We start from the raw sequence: 19,977 nt of genomic DNA, 5'->3' as shown, positions 1-19,977 counted from the left end.
CAATTAAAGACGTAATCAAACAGACGATGAACACTATTAACAGCAATTATTATATGATGCAATCAAACTTATAGAAAAATTTGGTAGTTCTGTATGTTGTGTCAGGGCAGTCAACAGTGAGCGCAAGCTACATTAAAGTGATTATTACATTTTGAAATGTTGTGGGATCCAATTAGATCTTAGAGTTCGATGTGCTGTAAACACTGGTAATTGTTTTTCTGAGTTGTAATGCTTTTTTACAGTCACAGTTTTTCTGTTCGTCTCACTGTTTCTTCAGAGTGAAGAGAGCTGATGTGATCAGATCAGTGACGCCCCGTCTGACCTGCACTGACTCCGACTGTCAGACCCTCATCAGACAGAGAGTCAAAGACCAGCACAAAGCCAGCATGAAGCACAAGTATGAGAGCTTATTTGAGGGAATCAAACTAGAAGAGAATCAAACCCTCCTGAACTGGATCTACACACAGCTCTACATCATAGAGGGAGAGAGTGAAGGGGTGAATGAAGAACATGAGGTTTTACAGATGGAGAAAACAGCCAGAACACAAGACACTCCAATCTACTGTAATGACATCTTTAAACCCTTACATGAACCAGGATGTGAGGAGAAAGACCAAATCAAGACTGTTCTTACGAAAGGCATCGCTGAAATTGGAAAAACCGTCTCTGTGCAGAAGTTAATTCTGGACTGGACAGAGGGAAAAGCCAATCAGGATGTAGATTTCATGTTTGTGCTTCCATTTCGAGAGCTGAACTTGATTAAAGAAGACCAGTACAGTCTTCACAGACTTCTGCTGGACTTTCATCCGGAACTTAAAGATCTAGACTCAAAGATTTATGAGGAGTGTAAAGTTGTGTTCATCTTTGATGGTCTGGATGAAAGCATTGAGAAAGTTTGTGATGTGAATGAGTCTTCATCAGTGGGTGTGTTGATGTCAAACTTCATCAGAGGAAGAGCTGCTTCCCTCTGCTCTCATCTGAATCACCTCCAGACCAGCAGCAGCCAATCAGATCCCCTCAAAATACATTAACCGTGTGACAGAAATTCAGGGATTCAATGAGCCTCAGAAGGAGGAATATTTCAGGAAGAGAATCAGTGACAAGCATCAAGCCAGCAGAATAATCTCACACATTAGAAAATCAAGAAGCCTCCACATCATGTGTCACATTCCCGTCTTCTGCTGGATCTCAGCCTCTGTGCTTCAAAACCTCCTGAAACATCACAGTGCAAAAATCCCTCAAACTCTGACTGAAATGTACATCCACTTCCTGCTGACTCAGATCAACATAAGGAATCAGAAGTATGATGAGAGAAATCCATAGAAACTCCTGCAGTCCAACAGAGACGTAATTACAAGACTTGCTGAACTGGCCTTCAATCAGCTGATGAAGGGCAATGTGATGTTCTATGAGGAGGACCTGATTGAGAGCGGCATAGACGTCACTACTGCAACAGCTCAGCTCCATCAAGAAAATCACACAGTACATTAGACAAAATCAAGGGTGATGAAAATCTCTCAGCTGACAGATGCATCAATCTGTTCCTCTGTCTGCTGGAAATGAAGCATCAGACTCTGTACAGAGAGATTCAGGAGTTTGTGAAATCAGAGAATCGCTCAGTGAGTCAACTCTCTCCGTCTCACTGCTCAACGATAGCCTACATGCTTCAGATATCAGAGGAGGTGCTGGATGAGTTTGATCTGAAGAAATACAACACATCAGATGAGGGTAGAAGGAGACTGATACCAGCTGTGCTGAACTGCAGAAAAGCTCTGTGAGTATTAATTTATGTAATTTGAGATTAAATCATGACACTGTTTTCTTTAACATGACAATAATTTTGTCATGAGCTTGTGCAGAACTTCAGTAAAGTTTAGTTAAATTGTAAGTCATTTAGTTACTTCATGAGATCCACTGTGTACTATATTCGCTTCAGCTTTTGTACCAAAAAAAAAAAAAAAGTTTATTATGACAGAAGGCTCCAGAATTCCTGTAACCATACATAAGACAAGCTGTTTGGATGGATGAATTTTCCCAATATTTTTCTGACCCTTAGAATTAAACAGGCATTTTGTGTTCCCAGACTCAGGACCAGCACATTATATAATTATATATCATTTTATATAATGTATTATGTTGTTCTATAACAATATAATAGTTAAATGTCAGCTAGAGTAATATTATCTACTTTTGATGTTTCCTGCTTCACTTTACTGTAACGGGTGTTTTAGCACGAAATTGATGTTGCTGATAAACCATATTTCATCCTGTGTTACAGACTTGCTAACTGTTATCTCACTGATCAGTGTTGTGAAAGTTTGTCTTCATTTCTACAATCATCAAACTCACTGAGAGAGCTGGAGCTGAGTAACAATGATCTGCAGGATTCAAGAGTGAAGCTGCTGTCTGATGGACTGAAGAGTTCACACTGTCACCTCAACATACTGAGGTAAGAAAAACAGATAAAGCTTCACATGCTCATGAAATTAAATATGCTCTCTGTCTGGTTCATTGTCAACAGAACATTTTCCAAGAGGTGTTAATGTAACATCCAGGTAGTCTTGGGTAAATGTGAGACTTGCCTCTATATTTTTTTGGCAGCAGTGTTTTCCTTCATGTTGTCTTCCATGAATACCATTTTCATTTTTATCTTCTGATAGTGGAAGCATGAACAAAGCAGTTTGTAGAGGTTTCCGAACATCTTTTGCTGTTATTCTTGGATTCTTCCTCACCTCTTTCATGATTGTCTCTTGTGTTTATGGCTGTAATCTCACTAGTCAGTGCTGTGAAAGTTTGTCTTCATTTCTACAATCATCAAACTCACTGAGAGAGCTGGACGTGAGTCACAATGATCTGCACGATTCAGGAGTGAAGCTGCTCTCTGATGGACTGAGGAGTTCACACTGTCAACTCAACATACTGAGGTAAGAAAAGCAGATGTAAGGGTTCACTTGCATATAAAAATGAAGATTCCAAATTAAAGAGTAAAACACTGAACCTGTAATCAGTGATCTGTGGATAGAAATTGCTACATTGAATCAACGAATTATGTTATTTAAAGCAGAGTTAAAAGAATCTGAACCCTCCTTAGTGTGAATCAGTTTAAGATAATCTCCAGTCTTTATAGAGCAGCCAGTATTTCTTCATGGGTAACAAATGAGTTGACATGTACGTTCTCAGCTGGAAACCTTCTTCCATTGCTCCATGGTCCAGTTCTGACACTCATTTGCCCATTGTTGGTGCATTTGGTGGTGGATAGGGGTTACCATGGGCACTCAGCACTCGGCTACGCAGCAAATTACAATGCACTGTGTGTTCTGACACCTTTCTATCATGACCAGTATTAAGATTTTCAGCAATTTGAGTTACAGTAGCTCTTCTGTGATCGAACCAGATGGGACAGCCTTTGCTCCCCACATGCATGCATGAACCTTGGGTGCCTCTGACCCTGACTCAGGGTCACGGTTGTCCTTCCTTGCCCCACTTTTGATAGGTACTAACCACTGCATACCAGGAACACCCTACAAGACTTGCCGTTTTGGAGATGTTCTGACCTGGTTGTCTAGCCATCACTATTTGACCATGTCAAAGTCACTCTTTTCACTTTCACATTTTTTTCTGCTTCCAACACATGAAATTCAAGAACTGACTGTTCACTTGCTAATATAGACTTGCTTGTATAATATATCCTACCTCTTTACCAGTGCCATTGTAACAATATAATTAATGTTATTTACTTCACCTGTCAGTGGTTTTAATGTTGTGGCTTATCATTGAATGCTGTTTACTTCAATCAAAAATGAAACTTCTATGAATGTTTTTTTTTTTACCTTCATATCATTCCATATTTATGACTTTCATATTTCTTATATCATGGTACAGATATACAAACATTTACCATTGTATACTGTATGCATGGTTGTTTGCATTGTGTCTAATTAGGACTCTGTATGGGGTTTTCTTTTGGTTTTGTGAGAGCAGGGTTTTTTTTGTAGGTGTGCTATTTCACTTTCTTCATTATGTAAATTGAGTGTGACATCTTGTTTTTATAGTGTGGATCATGGAGGAAAGTGCAAGATTATACCAGGACCACAGAAATGTAGGTCACACACACATACACCCTAACAATTAATTTTTTGTGTTACAAATGTTATAATCTCTCTTCTTTGTTCAGATGCATGTGATCTCACACTGGATTTAAACACAGCACACACTGGTCTGATTCTGTCTGAGAGGAGCAGAAAGATGACATGTGTGACAGAAGAGCAGCCGTATTCTGATCATCCAGACAGATTTGAATGTCAACAGGTTCTGTGTAGAGAGAGCTTGACTGGACGCTGTTACTGGGAGGCTGAATGGAGTGGCTGGGGGGGTTAATATAGCAGTGACATATAAAGGAATCAGTGGAAAGGATGGAGAAAAGACTGTAGGTTTGGATACAATGAAAAATCCTGGTGTCTTAGATGTTTTAATAACACTTTATCTGTCAGGCACAGTCATAAGATCACATATATATCTGTCCCTTTATTCTCTAACAGAGTAGGAGTGTATCTGGACTGGTCGGCCGGCACTCTGTCCTTCTACAGTGTCTCTTACTCACACACACTCACACACTTACACACATTCACTGAACCCCTCTATGTTGGATTTGGGGTTGACTCTGATATTTCAGTCAGTCTACGTGAAATGAAACAGCTTTCTGTGAGAAACAACAGAGACACAGTTGAGTGAAAGGAACGCATCATAAGCTATATTTAACCAAGAAAGAAATGACATATTTGCTATAGTTCAGTATATAGTATTCAGCTATAGTATAGTTTTTAGTAGTTTTATGAGCAGTTGTCTAAACTGCAATAAAATTATAATTAAAAATGTAGTTTTAAAAAGCTCAACCATTCAAACAAAAGTTAGTTGACCCCCTGAGGTGGATGAACATTTTCTGAAGACCTACTTTCACTGACGCTTTGTTAGAATGGAAAAACACTGTGATCTCACGCTGGCTCTGTTTAATTCCACATGTTAGTTGATGTTGTGTTCTCAGTGTTATGGTAAAGCTGACCTCATTCACTTCACTGCACCTGTTGGATTGCTGGACATCTGCTGTTCACTCAGAGCATCAGAGACAAAACCCTAGCTATCAGACTCCCAGCTTTGTTTATTACTTAATCATTTTATAAAGATAATGAGAAAAATACATCATTAACTAACCTGCTCCCCTGCTTGCTAAGGTCACTGTGAAATTTAGTTTGAGAGAATTTTATTATATAAACCAGTAGCCTAATATATGTGGTTATATGTTGTTGTATACACAAATATTTTCTCATTACCTTTTTATGTCACTGCTTTTATTGAGCGTTTGTTATATTATATGCATAAAACAAGGCTGAACTGTATGTAGCCTATGTATACATTTAAAATATATAAAACAGAATTTAGTTATAAATGAATTCACTCACTTACTAGTTTTGAAATTAATTCATTAAATATGCACCCTTGCTCTGCTCCAGAGTTTGAAACGAGTTCCCAGGGACATGCGCAGTCCTTAAAAGTTGGTCTTGGGGATGGAGCATAGAAATGCAATAAACTGATAAAAGGGAAATTACTGTGAATCTCGTCATAAAATGGGCGGTGATCGCGGCCGGGAGGCTAAACAATAATTATTATATTTTAGACTCTCAGACTGTGTATTTTCAATTAAACAGTAGTTGAAGTTTCTGAGTACTGTTATGCAGGTGTAAATTATTGTATGGACCGCAGTCGAGGTAACACGCAGAGCGGTTTTGGTCACGTGGTACCTGTTACTTTACTCAGCGCTGGTAAGCCTAGACTAATCAAAGTCGAATGTGATTACCGTAAGATGGTATTTCAACTAATTTTATAGTAATTTTTTTTACATTTATATGCAGATACTAATCCTTAATATAAACGATTACACATTTTATTGCATAAACTTCTCTAACAAGACAAAAAAAAGTCGTTGGATTTGAATGCGGCTCAATGGCGGATTGTGCTTTTGAGCCACCAAGCGCCCCCTGGAGGAAAACTGGTGTATATCTCCTAGGAAACAGCTGAAGGTGGGGCGAATCGGGAGTTTCGCTGTGAATATGCAAAGCCACCAGCCGTCCGTGACGCTCCTAATGTGCTCGTTTCGGGTAGTTTACGATTTTTGTATCCATCAGTCTCTCTATGCAAATAAGCAGCCGGAGCCAGTGTGCTGATGTCTGAGGGAAACTGCAGCGCTGACTTCAGTGTGTTACATGACTGTAGGTGCTGAAATCGAACCTGCTGCGTAAGTCTACACCGAGAGACACGCTGTATTGTGGCATATGGAGAAAACCAGAGGAGCTTTGCCAGGGAAAGGTAAAGTTTTACATGCATTATATTGCACGCACTGTTCATGTGTTTTAACCCACATAAATGTGTTTTTATCCTTTATTTCATATAATCATACATGCATATGGTCTGCTGTTCCTGTCTGGAATTGCATGTCGAATAATGTTCAGACATGAGGAACCCCATCATATGTATTACACTGCTGAATCTGCAGTCCTGCATGAAATATCAGAATATTTTAATATGTATAATGCAATGTAATGTAATATATATATATTATGCATTTCTGTTTTAAATGCACGAATTAATCCAACGTGGATTAATCATGTTAACTCATGAAGAAAGGTCATATTTAAGATCAATATTAAAGAAAACAAAATCAGAAATAATATTTCTGATTTATAATATAATATAATATTTTCTTCATTATGAAAATGAAGTATTTACGATGATATTTTTTTACATTACACTTTTTAAACATTATTTTCATGACATATAAGCACTTTTCTCCCTAAAATCCACAATACTGTAACACAAGAAAATCTTGTTCTCATTACAGTAATACAGTAATGAAAGTCTGGATGCAGTGATTTTTTATTAAAATAAGCATTAATTAAATTACACTGCTGAATCTGCAGTCCTGCATGAAATATCAGAATATTTTAATATGTATAATGCAATGTAAGGTGGGCGTAGGTGTGCTACACCCTTTAATGAAATTAAGAATATAATTTCATTTGACATGTCTATTAATGTGTTTTCATATTAGACAATTCCTGAAGACTTTATTCGGATTTTTAATGTCAGGTGGTTACTGTTTCCTTCAGTAAAACAGATACTGCCATATTGTATGATTTTTTTTCAAATTTTATATTTTATTTAATACTTTAGCATTTCAGTATTTTCTTTCACATGCACTAATGCATTTATTTAATTATTATTTTTTTTTTTTTTGCAGTAATGCAATTGTCACAAAAAAATCATAAGGCTCCTAAAATAGGTTTGATTTTCTTTATGCAAAATATAACTTTATACATCTTCATTTGATTTTAGAGTTGAAATCTGACCCGACACGTTCTTGAAGGGTTTTTGTGAGGTTCACCTAGATAGTGGATTGTTGGTTTTGGTTTATCGCTGTTATAACAGCTGTTTAAATGGTCTTTCCTGCTACAGTAACTGTTTACAAGTTGGGCTTTACATAAGCTTGATTTGCCAGACACAAAACTAATGAAGTTAACCAGTTCAAATGGCTCATTTGTTTATTGCACACTGGCTTCAGATGAGTCTGGTGGTGTCTGTATTTTATTTTACAAATATCCTTGTTTTAAATTTGTCTTTTAATATATGTCATTATAGGTATCCAGTATCAGTCGTAGCCACGTCCTAAAGCCCCGTTTGAAGGATCCATTGAAGACCACCCTGATCAAAGGCAGCTTCTGTAGTCTTGTATGAATGTGAGAGGATGCATAAGACTGTCGAAGGGTCTGATCAAAGCGTGCACTGACCCGAGACGCCGGTCAACATCAGGTATCCATGAGGACAGAACAGGAAGAAGATGGAAGCGGTCGATACCTTACACACTATGTGTTCTGTGTAGAGAATAAACCCTTGTGCTTGCGTTCGGCCTCTCAGTCCTGTCCCGCTGTGTTCTGCCATTCAAGCATGGGGCAGATTGTGGATTTACCTTTGCGAAGGATGTGGCTCTTGGCTGCTCTGCTGGTCCTGTCCCAGTTCACGAGCAGCCTGGGCATCCACATGGGTTCGGTGGGCAGTCACAGCATGTTCACCTGCGAGTCAATCGGCCTCCGAATGTGCCAGGATCTTCCCTACAACACCACCTTCATGCCCAACCTCCTCAACCACTACGACCAGCAGACCGCCGCTCTGGCGATGGAGGTAACCATGCTTTTCCTTCTGTCTTTTACAGCTGGGATTTAGAGAAGGTGGCAGGAAAACTAGGTTGCCATGGAGCTTGTTGTCGTGGTAGCTTGTGGTTGGTGCTTTGATGAGCTTAAAGGGGTCCTATTAATTAGAGCTGGTACACCGTTGTCGCTTGCGAAATCACAATGACGGTGCCGTGGGTGGAAACTTACAGATTAAGGGGCGGTAATATTATAATGAGATCCCTTTGCCACGTCACCAAGGGAGCGAAATCCGACGTGCTCGTTTTCTCAGACGCTTGCAGAAAAAGGCTTACCAAAACAAAGTTACTGGGTTAATCTTTTTCACGTTTCCTTGGTTGGTAGATGCACCGGAGACCTGATTATAGCACTTAAAACCTGGAAAAGTCAGATTTTCATGATATGTCACATATGTCAATAAAAACTCCTCTCCTTTTCTCTTCTCCCCATTTGTGTAATGCAGAGCATGCTTGCTCAGGACTTTCTGCTAGTTTTAATGCCTGCCACGGCCATTTTGATGAATCATATCCATATGAAATGCAATGAGATCATTTTTGCCCAGAGGTTTTTTGTGTGTGTGTGTGTAATCTGTTATTCATCAAGAAAACAAACTTAGGTGCTGACATGTCTGTCGTCAAGGATAGTAGATCTCCTTTTAATAAAAATAATTATAATAAAAAAAATTTGAAAATTGCTTGTTAACTGAATAATTTTAATATGCAACATTTTTCTCTCTTTTGGTTTATTTTAAACGTTAATTCAATGAACTCGCTACAAATTTAGGTGTGTGAGGTACTATATATTTTTTGATATTAAAATAATTTAAAATGATCACATTATAAACATTCACAGCATTTGAGAGACATTTTGACTTAAAAAGTGGAAAACAAATATAAATCATATTATAAAATGTGTATTTAAACATTTTTAACAACACGTAACATTATTAATTTTGAATAAATATAAATAATAGAATAATTATTTTCTTTTAATTATAAAAGATTATACATTTTCTAACATTTCTTCCTGCTAAATAATTAGACATTTTTAGATATTGATTAGATATCAGATGTATAAATAATTATCTGTATTAATTATACATTATTTGTTTGTATAATAGTCCATCTGTTACAGAAACATAGAGGCAATGTCAAACAGCTCCATAACTTGTGTGAAACGCCTCTGTGGCATCTCAGGAATGGCATGTTTGTTGAATGCTGCTTTATTCCACGTGTTGAAGGAGCTAATGGAGCTAATACGTTTTTTTCTGGTTCTAACGGCCTCATAATCTGCTGAGAGCTGTAATGGCTGGATTGATTTGAGGCGTGGAGTAATGCGCTTTCTCCCATTTCTTCAGTCAATTAAACATGATGAAGAGCATAAGCGTCCATCTGTGTTCTGAAATCACAACAGAGCAGCCGGAGGCAGTCGCGTGCGGTAGGTCTCGGGGGTCATGTGACCAGGGCGGCCCCTGAGGTTCATGGTGGTTCATCTGTCAGGGGTGTACAGTATCCCCTGTGGATATGTATTACATCACCCCGAGATGCCCTGCTGGTGAACCAGAGCCAGAGACCATAAAAACAGCCCATACCCACCTCTGTCTTTGCCCCGTGCTGCCTCTGTGTGATGTGGTAGATGAGATGAACCAGTTATCCGATACACTGCTCTGATGCATGACTTCAAATAGAGGCAATAAAATGTTTCAATATGTGTATATTTTTGGGTAAATGTTTAATGAGGTATTTCTGTTGTTATAACATTACTGAAATTATTATACCTTTAATAACATCAGTATTGTTCCCAATATTTTTTTTTACTTCTTTACAGATTCATCCCTTTGATTTTTATATCACTATAAATATGTGACCCTGGAGCACAAAACCAGTCTCTGCAAATTCGGTTACAGTCTTAAGTCGCTGGGGTATATTTGTAGCAATAGCCAAAAATACATTGTATGGGTCAACATTATTGATTTTTCTTTTATGCCAAAAATCATTAGGATATTAAGTAAAGATCATGTTCCATGAAGATATTTTGTAAATTTCCTACTGTAAACATATTAAAACTTCATTTTTGATTAGTAATATGCATTGCTAAGAACTTCATTTGGATAACTTTAAAGGCGATTTTCTCAATATTTAGATTTTTTTGCACCCTCAGATTCCAGATTTTCAAATAGTTGTATCTCGACCAAATATTGCCCTATCATAACAAACCATACATCAATGGAAAGCTTATTGCTGTATAAATCCTGTATAAATCTCTAAACAATTGACCCTTATATGACTGGTTTTGTGGTCCAGGGTCACATATATCAATAAATGATATCTTAAATTAATTAAAAATAATTTCACATTCACATCATTTAAAACATTCACAGTAATAAAAATAATACATTCACAGCGTTTTAGACTAGAGACATTGGATATTGTCTTTTGACTGAAAAAGGGGAATTTTAATATAAAATGTGTATTTAAATACTTATAAAAAATAATATATAATTGAATTTTAATCAACATAAATAAAGGTATATTTATTTAAAAAATTTAATTTTAAAAGTTAATTATAAATGCTTCGGTTGCTCCTATGACTTAAAATAGAGGCAGTAAAATGTTTTTTGTATGTGTGTGTGTGTGTGTGTGTGTGTGTGTGTAAATGTATAATGTGGTGCTGCTATTGTTCCAACATTACTGAAAGTAATTTTTAAAGACGTACACCTACATCAGTATTGTTCCCAATAATATATATATTTGTCTCATGCAGTCTATTGATTTTTCAAATGCTATGTGATTCAGAATTTTTTAAAACGAATCTGTTTGAAAGAATGATTTGTTCGCAGATCGTACATCAGTAGTGTGTGACTGTTGCACAAGGGCTTTATGTTTCTTTTCCTCTTTATGAGCTCGGATCAGATGGGATTATATGGAAATCTTGTGTGTATGTTGACTAAAATTTTCTCTGGTGAATGAGGCCAGGTGATTAATTCTGACCCTGATAAAAACCATAAATATAGGTTAGCTATGTATTATGTGCTTATGTTGAGCTGGATTCAGTGCTCTAGCTAGCGTTAAGTTTGCACTTACAGAAGATGAATATCTCAATAATTTTTTGTGTAAATAATATTTCACCCAAAAATAATAGAGATATTTTTAATTTTGCATTTAAATTAGGATATTTTTGCATTCTTTCTATTATGATAAGCACAAACATTTCCTTTCCGATTCCAAATTTTTATTACTGTAAAAAAAAATCATGTTAATACAGTAATGAAAATAATGCTGATACAATGTTTCTATTTTTATTAAAGAATGCATTAAATTCACTATTACAAATACTACCATAATGTACTTTAAAATGTAAATAATATGTCATTATTTTTTTTCACATTACAGGAATGATTATTTGGGAAAAAATGTGCTTTACTGTCATGAAAGAAAGTAAAAATCACAATGCATTTTTTTGGGGGGATAACATAAAAAATATTTTAAATCATACTTTGGGGTAAAATATGACCCTCTTAGGTTCTAGACAGATTTCATGAAATGTAGCCAGTTTCTGAAAAGATTAAGCTTGTGAATTAATTTAATCTGTTAACCCTTAGTTTAACCGTTTACGTTTTCAACAGCTCCAAGTAATTACAAATTAACGGTGGGTTTCCTTGCTGTTGAACCAAAAGCACTCAAGCTTCCCACCCTGCGCTGATTAAAGATCTCCAGGGGAATTTACTGTCTGGGTGGTTTTGGGGTCTATACGCCCTCATTGTGATGCGAGCAGTGATGCTGTAAGTGGGTGGAGTCTAGGCGATAATGACAGACCTGTGTGTGCGGTCATCAGTCATTGGCTGAAATGTTCAAAATGTAATAGTAGCATATTGATTAATGCATGTGGCACATCATACTGTAAAATGACTAAAAATACAGATAATTTGCATACTACACACATACACTGCTGAAAAAGATTTTTATGGTAGTATGCTTTTCCAAACAGCCACAGGAATACTAGCATACTGCTTAATGCACGTTATACTCTGCCTGCTATTTTTAAAAGATTTTCTTTGTTAGTGTTTTTGTCTTGTTTTCCAGTACAAAAATCTGAATGCAAAATGACATTAGATAATAAGTCTTGTTTTCTGAAAAATGTATCAAAATTAAGTGGATTTATGCTTAAAACAAGAAGAATAAGGAAAAAAAAGGAGGGTAAGAAAAATGAACTTGTTTTCCCGTTGAATTACATTTATATTTATTTGGCCCCACTTGCAGATTTTTGTCTTGTTCTAAGCTTAAACTCACTTAATGTTGATCTTTTTTTTTCCGGAAAACAAGACTTAATATCTTTTGTCATTTTGATTTTTTAAGTAAATGTATCTTGATTTAAGAATGTTTAGATATTTTACTGGAAAACAAGACAAAAATATTATATAGGCCTAATATTCAGAAAGTAGCATGCTACATTGTTGTCACATGACCTCAGTACTTTTCATGCTTTGATCAAAGAATGATTCAAGAAAGAGACTGTAACTTTTACTACTTCAGGTTGCATTTTTACAGGCGAAATTCAAGTCAAGAGCATTGCATTGTGTGATACAGTATTTCACACGTTCTGTTTAATAATGCACATTTTGGCAAAAGTAAAAGGTCACTTGTGTAATCCAGGCTTACTGGAAATTTGCATACTATGTCACACAACATGCATACTGCAGAAATAGCACAAGTAATATTCTAATGTGCTATTCTGGAAGATTTTCCACAGGAAAGCAGAAAAATGTGGATCTGGGATAGAAAGCAAGTTTATTTTTATGCTGGCCTATATGCTGATGAAAGATAATGCATAGAAAATATTTTCAGCATCTCACGTCACTAGCGTTGGGTTTTTAAGATGGAGTGTCAAATTAAAAATAGTTCAGCTCGGAAAAACACGTCTGCATTCAGTTCCAGTCTATAGCTGTTTTTGAACACAAGAACGCGTCCTGTGTGAACGGCCCCTAATTCTGTACGTTTTTGTGTGCATTCAGATTGAAATAATTGTAATGGTGTGTCGTTTTTCTGTAAGACCCCCTGTAGTTTCTACAGAACTGCTCTTTTTGAGAGGGACTCAAATCTCTCTTTCACTCTCTTTAATTCTCTCCATCTTCCTTAACTGGGTAGAGGCGTCACCATGGTAACAAACCGTAATTGTACGGCCTCAAAAGGACAAGCTTTAGTGTTCCCTGGAGGCGGTCCCTCTCGCTGACCTCTGACCCCTGAGGATGAAGAGTTGTCAAAAGCTTTCCCCTTCAGATCGACCTGTTCCTGCATCAGGGTTACCATGGTACGCCTGTTAAAAATGTAAGGAAAGAGCTCCTAAACGAATGAAACCTAGCTAGGAAAGACGTGGCCAGGACGAGAAGTGATCTTGATTCAGGGCTGGATGAATGACAGGACAGAAGGAGTGTGGGAGCGGGCTGTCCTTTCTTCTGTTTTTCTTCCAGAGCTCAGATGAAGGAAATAACTCCCCGTTTGGCCAATTTTCCCCATTCAAGGCCCTTGAGTCTTTCACGCCTGTGTGAAAGTGAAGGGCCGCCCAGAGCCAATTGGTGACTGCAGAAGGAGTTTATCTTTGTTGTTGTTCTAGGAGAGACAGGATGTGTTTTATTCTTCATGTGCCCCTGCACGCCACAATTTATTCAGCTGTTCAGAGCAGCCAGCATGTTGTCATGTCACTCACAAGGATGATTCACTTCTTGTTTTATGTCCTCATTTATAAGCACTCAATCAGTGTCTCTTTACATCTGTGAGCGCAACAGTACTGGAATATTTTACAGCATTTTGAATGCATAAGTGTTGCAAAATACTTTTCACCTGTCAATAAATCAATCAATCAATCAGCAAAACGAAAGTAAAGACACATTATTACAAAAAAAAAAAAATATTTCAAATAAATGCTGTTCTTTTGAACCTGAAAAAATATTAAGCACAACTGTTTTTAACATTGATAATAATCAGAAATGTTTCTTGACCAGCAAATCAGCATATTAGACTGATTTCTGAAGGATCATGAGACTCTGAAGACTGGAGGAATGATGCTGAAAATTCAGCTTTGCATTACAGAAATAAATTTCATTTTGAAATATATTAACATAGAAAACAGTTATTTTAAGTTGTAATAATATTTCACAATATTACTGTATTTACTGTATTTTGATCAAACAAATGCAGCCTTGGTGAGCAGAAGAGACTTATTTCAAAAACATTTAAAAAAAACTTAACGACCTCAAACTTATATGCAGAATTGCAAGACTTATGTATTCAAAATGCTGAAAATGATCACATTTATAATCATATCAGAACAATATTGTAGTGTCTGTGGTGTTACTAATTTTTAATACGAGTAAAAATTAAGTATACATTTTCCCCCCATAAAAATAGTAAATGTTAATATTGTTACAGTTGTTAATACTGTATCGTTTTTCCATATTGTTATTATTATTATTATATATTTTTTTTGCTCTATAGTCATTTAAAATTGAAGTTAAGCTTAAAGAGTTATGCCATCTTTTGAGGAAATTGTGTATGAAGATGATTTAAAAGTGCATTTTTACTGAAGAAATTCAGTGTGGTTCCACCTGAGCATTCACCTGAACAAGTTTTGCAAAGGTGTTGCTGTGGCATTTTAAATGGTTTTAAGCATGTTGATGTGTGGTTGCTAAGATATTCCAGGTGGTTGCTAGGTGATTGCTTACTGATTCAAATCCAAAGAATCCGCCTTAAAGTATCTGTGATGTCTCTATAAATGGCTTCTGTGTGAATCTGTGACAGTTTAATAAATTTAAATAAGCTCAGATCTCTTCAGCTGACAGTAATGATGTAGTGTGGAATCATTCATACACCAGCAGCTCTCACTGATTAATACAGCACAACTTTTCTCTGACATTTCAAACTGTTCTCTCAAACCCTAAGATTTGTATTTGCTGTCAGAAACCCGAGATCTTCAGCGGGGATGTGGAGCTGCAGACAGACTGATGGTGGGTCACTGCTGATGGGAAACGGCCTGATAGTATCTGACTGTGTTCTGGGCCGGAGGGAAGAATCTGTTATGTAAGAACTCCACAACTCTGGCAGTTCAGACTATCTAGTTCACAGCAGTTTGACAGAGCTTGTTAACTTGAGGCTTGAGCTACCAACGGCAAACATTTGTATTTGATATTTGTGTTTGAATGGGTTCTCTGTGTCCTCCCAAGACTTCACATTCAGTGTTGACCTGCTTTTATTAATGGATAATACTGATAACCGTGATAATTTTGGTCACTATAACCGTGATAAGAAATTTTCATACCGTTACATCCCTAATGGTACACATCAAAGTACCATGGTGATACCGTGATGTTTTAGACATTTATCATGATATTAATACCATGTTTTGGGGCAGATATCATGATAATGCCATGTATTCTTTGAATTACTTCCATGCAGTACATGTTTTAGATCATTCAGTTCTTCGGTATGTATTTGGCAATGACAACATGACTGACAACAGTTTATCTAATAGCATGTTCAAATATGTAACGTAAATAAATAATACTATATACCTTATTGTTTAAATGTGTTGAATCCATATAAGCTTGTTTTTCATCAACCGGTCAAAATTTACAGCAGGGCATGCAAATTCGGTCCGTTTTTTGATCTACACACCTTTCACTTTTTTAAGACTAAAACAAAAGATTGCTTTCAGTTTCGTTTGCCGTTTGATGTTTCTCATATGCAACAGAAATGCAGCGCTTATGAGTTAAACAATGCGGTGGTCGCGCCAGTGCGACCGCACACAAAATTTAGTCGCACTGGCAGAAAAAATGATCGCAAAATGCAGTATTTATTTATCCTCAGTTGTTCAAATCGCGGTAATCGAATACGGTTATAGTAATAATTAAAATATGAAATGGTAATACTAACCGTGGGGTATTTTATCACGATTTATCGTTAAACCGGTAATCGTTACATCCCTAGGCATTACCATGTTTTGTTTTTTTGGACATTTACCATGATATATGCATGTGGCAGTCATTCAGGATCATGTGTATGTCAAATTATAATGTCAATAACATTTTGTTTGGACATACCATGTAATACCACAGCATCTTTTGAAGTACCTTTATGAAGTATCATATAAACGTACAACGTTGTTGTATGAATATGGCTTTCATTCAGTACTATTTTATATCAAAGCACCCTGACATTACATGTTTTTTTGGACATGTATCATGATAATACCATGTCATTTTTTAAAGTCCATTTTATGTAAATTGCAATAGAATTCAGTACTACAGTATTTATCAATGCACCATGGTGTTAACCATGATGGTTTGCACATTTAGCCTGATAATACCATGTTTTTATTTATTTATTTATTTTTTTTGGGCAGGTATCAATGCAATGCAATGGTTTCTTTGAATTAATACCATGCAGTATGATTTAAATGTATGAATATAATCATTCAGTTCTATGCCATTTATCAAATTGCCTTGGCATTACCATGGTGTTTTGGACATATATCATGGTATAAAAACTCAAAATGGTGCCAGCCCTTGTCCAGATATATGTGCCTCTTTTTCTACCTAATCCACACTGAAATACAGTAGATAGACGTCTTAATGTGTTATTTTTCTCACAAAGAAGTTCTCAAGTAGCCCAGGAAGCCGTAAAAGCACGCAGCCGTACTCTGAAAGCTCGAGGCTTTCAAAGGTAACCTCTATTCATCGATTCTTTAAATGGATCATGAGTCTGACAAAAGAAAAACAGGCAGAAACTTAATCCATCCATTGAAGTGTTAGAGGAGTGGTGCTTGGCGACTGTGAGAGACAAATGTGCTCTTCTGCAGCGCTGCCAGAAACCCAGCCGCTTCCTCGGGCTGCTCCTCCTACACAGTCTGGGCTCGACGACGCGGTGTTCACATCAACCCCGCAGTGTTTTAATTACCATTACTGTCTTAGACATGGAGATTAGGCTAAATAATATGTATGAATCTCTCTTTTGGGAACGTGTGAGTGGTCTTGATTAATTACAGCTTCACGTCTCACTGACAGACGGACAAAAAGATCCCTTCGCAGAAAATCCAACTCTTATGTGCATTAGTCTTGCTTAATTTTTTTTTGCTGGTTATACTTCTTTACAGTGTGAAAGGTGTAATGTGAAATCTGTAGAAAATAAATAATACTTAAAGCATATGTATGTTTAATATATTTTTTAGATGATTCCTGGATGCCGATTGGACAATACAGTATATTCCAGTCATTCAATAGGCCTACATGATGTAGATACAGATGTGAAACACCATTTTAAACAGTAAATATATTAAATTTGGCCTTTAAATTTGTTCTTTATTTTAGTTTGTTGTTATATTTAAAGAGATATGTTTGTTTTTATTCATTCTAATTAATTTATTATATTAATTTAATAATATTACTGATTGTTTATTAAATATAATCTTGTTTATATATTAAACAAAATAAAATCAATAAAGTAAATGTACACACATTTGTTATGTGTGTTATATATATATATATATATATATATTTATAATATTACTCTTTATTGTATATATTAAACTGAATGAAAGCAATATTGTAAAAAAAATATATATATATATTATAGAAACAACTTTCATTCAGAAATTACCAAGTTATTAGACGAATATAACGAATTAGAAAGTTACACATTGAATTAAACATATTTTTAAAGTAGAAACACTTTTTTCTTGTAAAATATACTCCAATAATGTTTTATTTACATATTTTTTTACAGTTTACTAAATATGTTTTTTTGTCACTATGGGGCTCCAAATCCTTTCAAATTTTGCATCTTCTCATTGCCTCTTCTCTTCTTGCTTATTATTAAACCTTTGTAAAGGTCTTGATGGCTCATATTTCACATTATAATGCATTTTTATCTGTTTATGAATAATTGTTACAATTATAATAATTTATCTATAAATCTTTTCATGGTTACCCAAGTATTATATGCAATGTAATATGTGATAACAAATAATATAACACTTGATATTTAGAGTCAATGTTTAATGCATTATTTGCTCTTTAAAGGTACAGCTATGAATATGTATACTCACTGTATATATGTCACTGTAGTTATTCAAGAGAAGGCAATTTGAATTTTGCATTAAATTGCTTAAAGCACTAGTCCTCACTCAGCCAGCAGCAGGTCGCTATGGAGAGCTCTATATTTCCATACAGTCAAGTGGAGAGAGATATATGAGTTAATGCAGTTACCCAGCATGAGTTACATATTTCAAAACACTGTCACACAGGGTCAGGCATATACTCTGTTGAGCTGAGCTTTTTAGGCCGTTCGTGCAGAATGAGCTGTAGATGTGAAGGGGGCTGTGATTTGTTCAGCGTGCCCAGCAGCACTTGTATGGTGATGGAGACCTATGAAAGGCTGTTAGAGGAGGAATCGTCTCTGACAGTGGGGTCAGCGGGGTTAACACCCTCCGGGAGAGAGACGGATAGATGGAGAGAGAGCTATCCGGTGCTCTTCCTGCCGGGAAGTTTGTGGCCATTTTAAGTGCACATGCTTGAAAACACACGTTATGTGAGTGTTTACCACACACACGTGTTAACGCACATATGCCTGCGTGCTGAAATATTGAGAGCAATTGTGCCTGTTAAAAGCATGCGAGTAAGAGCGGTTCAACATGCTTCAGTGAAGTTCCTCCTGGTGGGACACTTCGATGCTAGCGGTGAGCAGTAGAAAAGGAAACTTACAGTAGTTTTGTATCACAGTAAGTGTATATATCATTAAATAGTTATTTTGGTAACACTTTACAATAAGGTCTAATTTTTTAACGTTAAAGCGTTAGTTGTTATTAGAAATACAATTGTTCAGGTTTGTTTAGTGTTCATTAAGTAATGTTAACAGATCGGGTTGGGCGATGTCAACAAAATTGGCATCGGACGATGTCTACAGAGAAAAATCACGATGAACGATGACATCGGGGGGGTTGGGTAAGGGGGTTGTGCCCGAAGCATGAATCCTTATAAGGCACGGAAAACAAATAACGATTCCTAACACCGTGTCTATACCGGACACGAGCGGCGCATGCGACAAAATACTATAGAACCACTGATCTATAATAGAGATTCATTATATAGATCAGTTTTTCCTCACTTTCCTTTGCTTTTAAATAGCTTAAAAGCACCGTGCAGCATTTCAAGCAACATCGAATTAGCAGCAATTCGGCGTCAATTGCTTGAATGCAACAACAAAAGACAAAAAACGTCAAACTCACTTTAGCCTATATATAAAACAGAAATTGTATTAACAAAACGAACAAAAATACACCATGCTATAGGGCAGGCTATGCCTAATATAAAATAACAAATAACTTACATAAAGTTTAAATAGGTAGCCTATACAAAACTGGAAATAAGTAGAAACATGTATAATATATAACCAAATAAATAAGAAACGTAGAAAGTTTATTAGCAAAACGAATAAGAAAGCTTGGAGGCACGGCATACATCTTGATGTCAAATAAAATAAATAAATTAGGCTGCACAAAGTTTAAATAAAGTAAAAATCAGCAAACACTGTGGAACCAATTAAATAAGAAACGAATGTTTAAAAAAACTTCCAAAATCACCTTAGATAAACGGCAAAAGTCAACAGGCTTTTCAAAATCCAAAATATTGCCAAACAGGTGCTTTTGCATCTCGTTTCGAAACTAAATCATCCGCCATCGTCTTGTCTGTCTCACC

The 19,977-nt window shown here is 36.2% G+C and overlaps 2 protein-coding genes across 2 annotated transcripts in view; both read left to right on the top strand.

Annotated features, from left to right (window-relative positions):
• The window catches only part of LOC107693032 (NACHT, LRR and PYD domains-containing protein 3), an 8,725-nt gene extending 3,994 nt beyond the window's left edge, over nt 1-4,731 (top strand). The window contains 7 exon segments of the mRNA XM_074187031.1: nt 243-953; nt 955-1,449; nt 1,485-1,774; nt 2,279-2,450; nt 2,755-2,924; nt 4,053-4,099; nt 4,175-4,731. Of these exon segments, the coding sequence (XP_074043132.1) occupies nt 243-953; nt 955-1,449; nt 1,485-1,774; nt 2,279-2,450; nt 2,755-2,924; nt 4,053-4,099; nt 4,175-4,731 (2,442 nt within the window).
• Nucleotides 4,732-6,111: 1,380 nt separating this feature from the next.
• fzd3b (frizzled class receptor 3b) overlaps nt 6,112-19,977 on the top strand; it is a 38,008-nt gene continuing 24,142 nt past the window's right edge. The window contains exons 1-2 of the mRNA XM_016492270.1: nt 6,112-6,360; nt 7,690-8,229. Of these exons, the coding sequence (XP_016347756.1) occupies nt 7,867-8,229 (363 nt within the window). The 5' untranslated portion in view covers nt 6,112-6,360; nt 7,690-7,866. The remainder of the gene's footprint in view (nt 6,361-7,689; nt 8,230-19,977) is intronic.

Source organism: Sinocyclocheilus anshuiensis, unplaced genomic scaffold (assembly GCF_001515605.1).
Source record: "Sinocyclocheilus anshuiensis isolate Anshui unplaced genomic scaffold, SAMN03320099.WGS_v1.1 scaffold261, whole genome shotgun sequence".
Taxonomy (NCBI): domain Eukaryota; kingdom Metazoa; phylum Chordata; class Actinopteri; order Cypriniformes; family Cyprinidae; genus Sinocyclocheilus; species Sinocyclocheilus anshuiensis.
The sequence above is the reverse complement of the archived record's forward strand: the minus strand, read 5'-3'. Positions and strand labels throughout refer to the sequence as shown.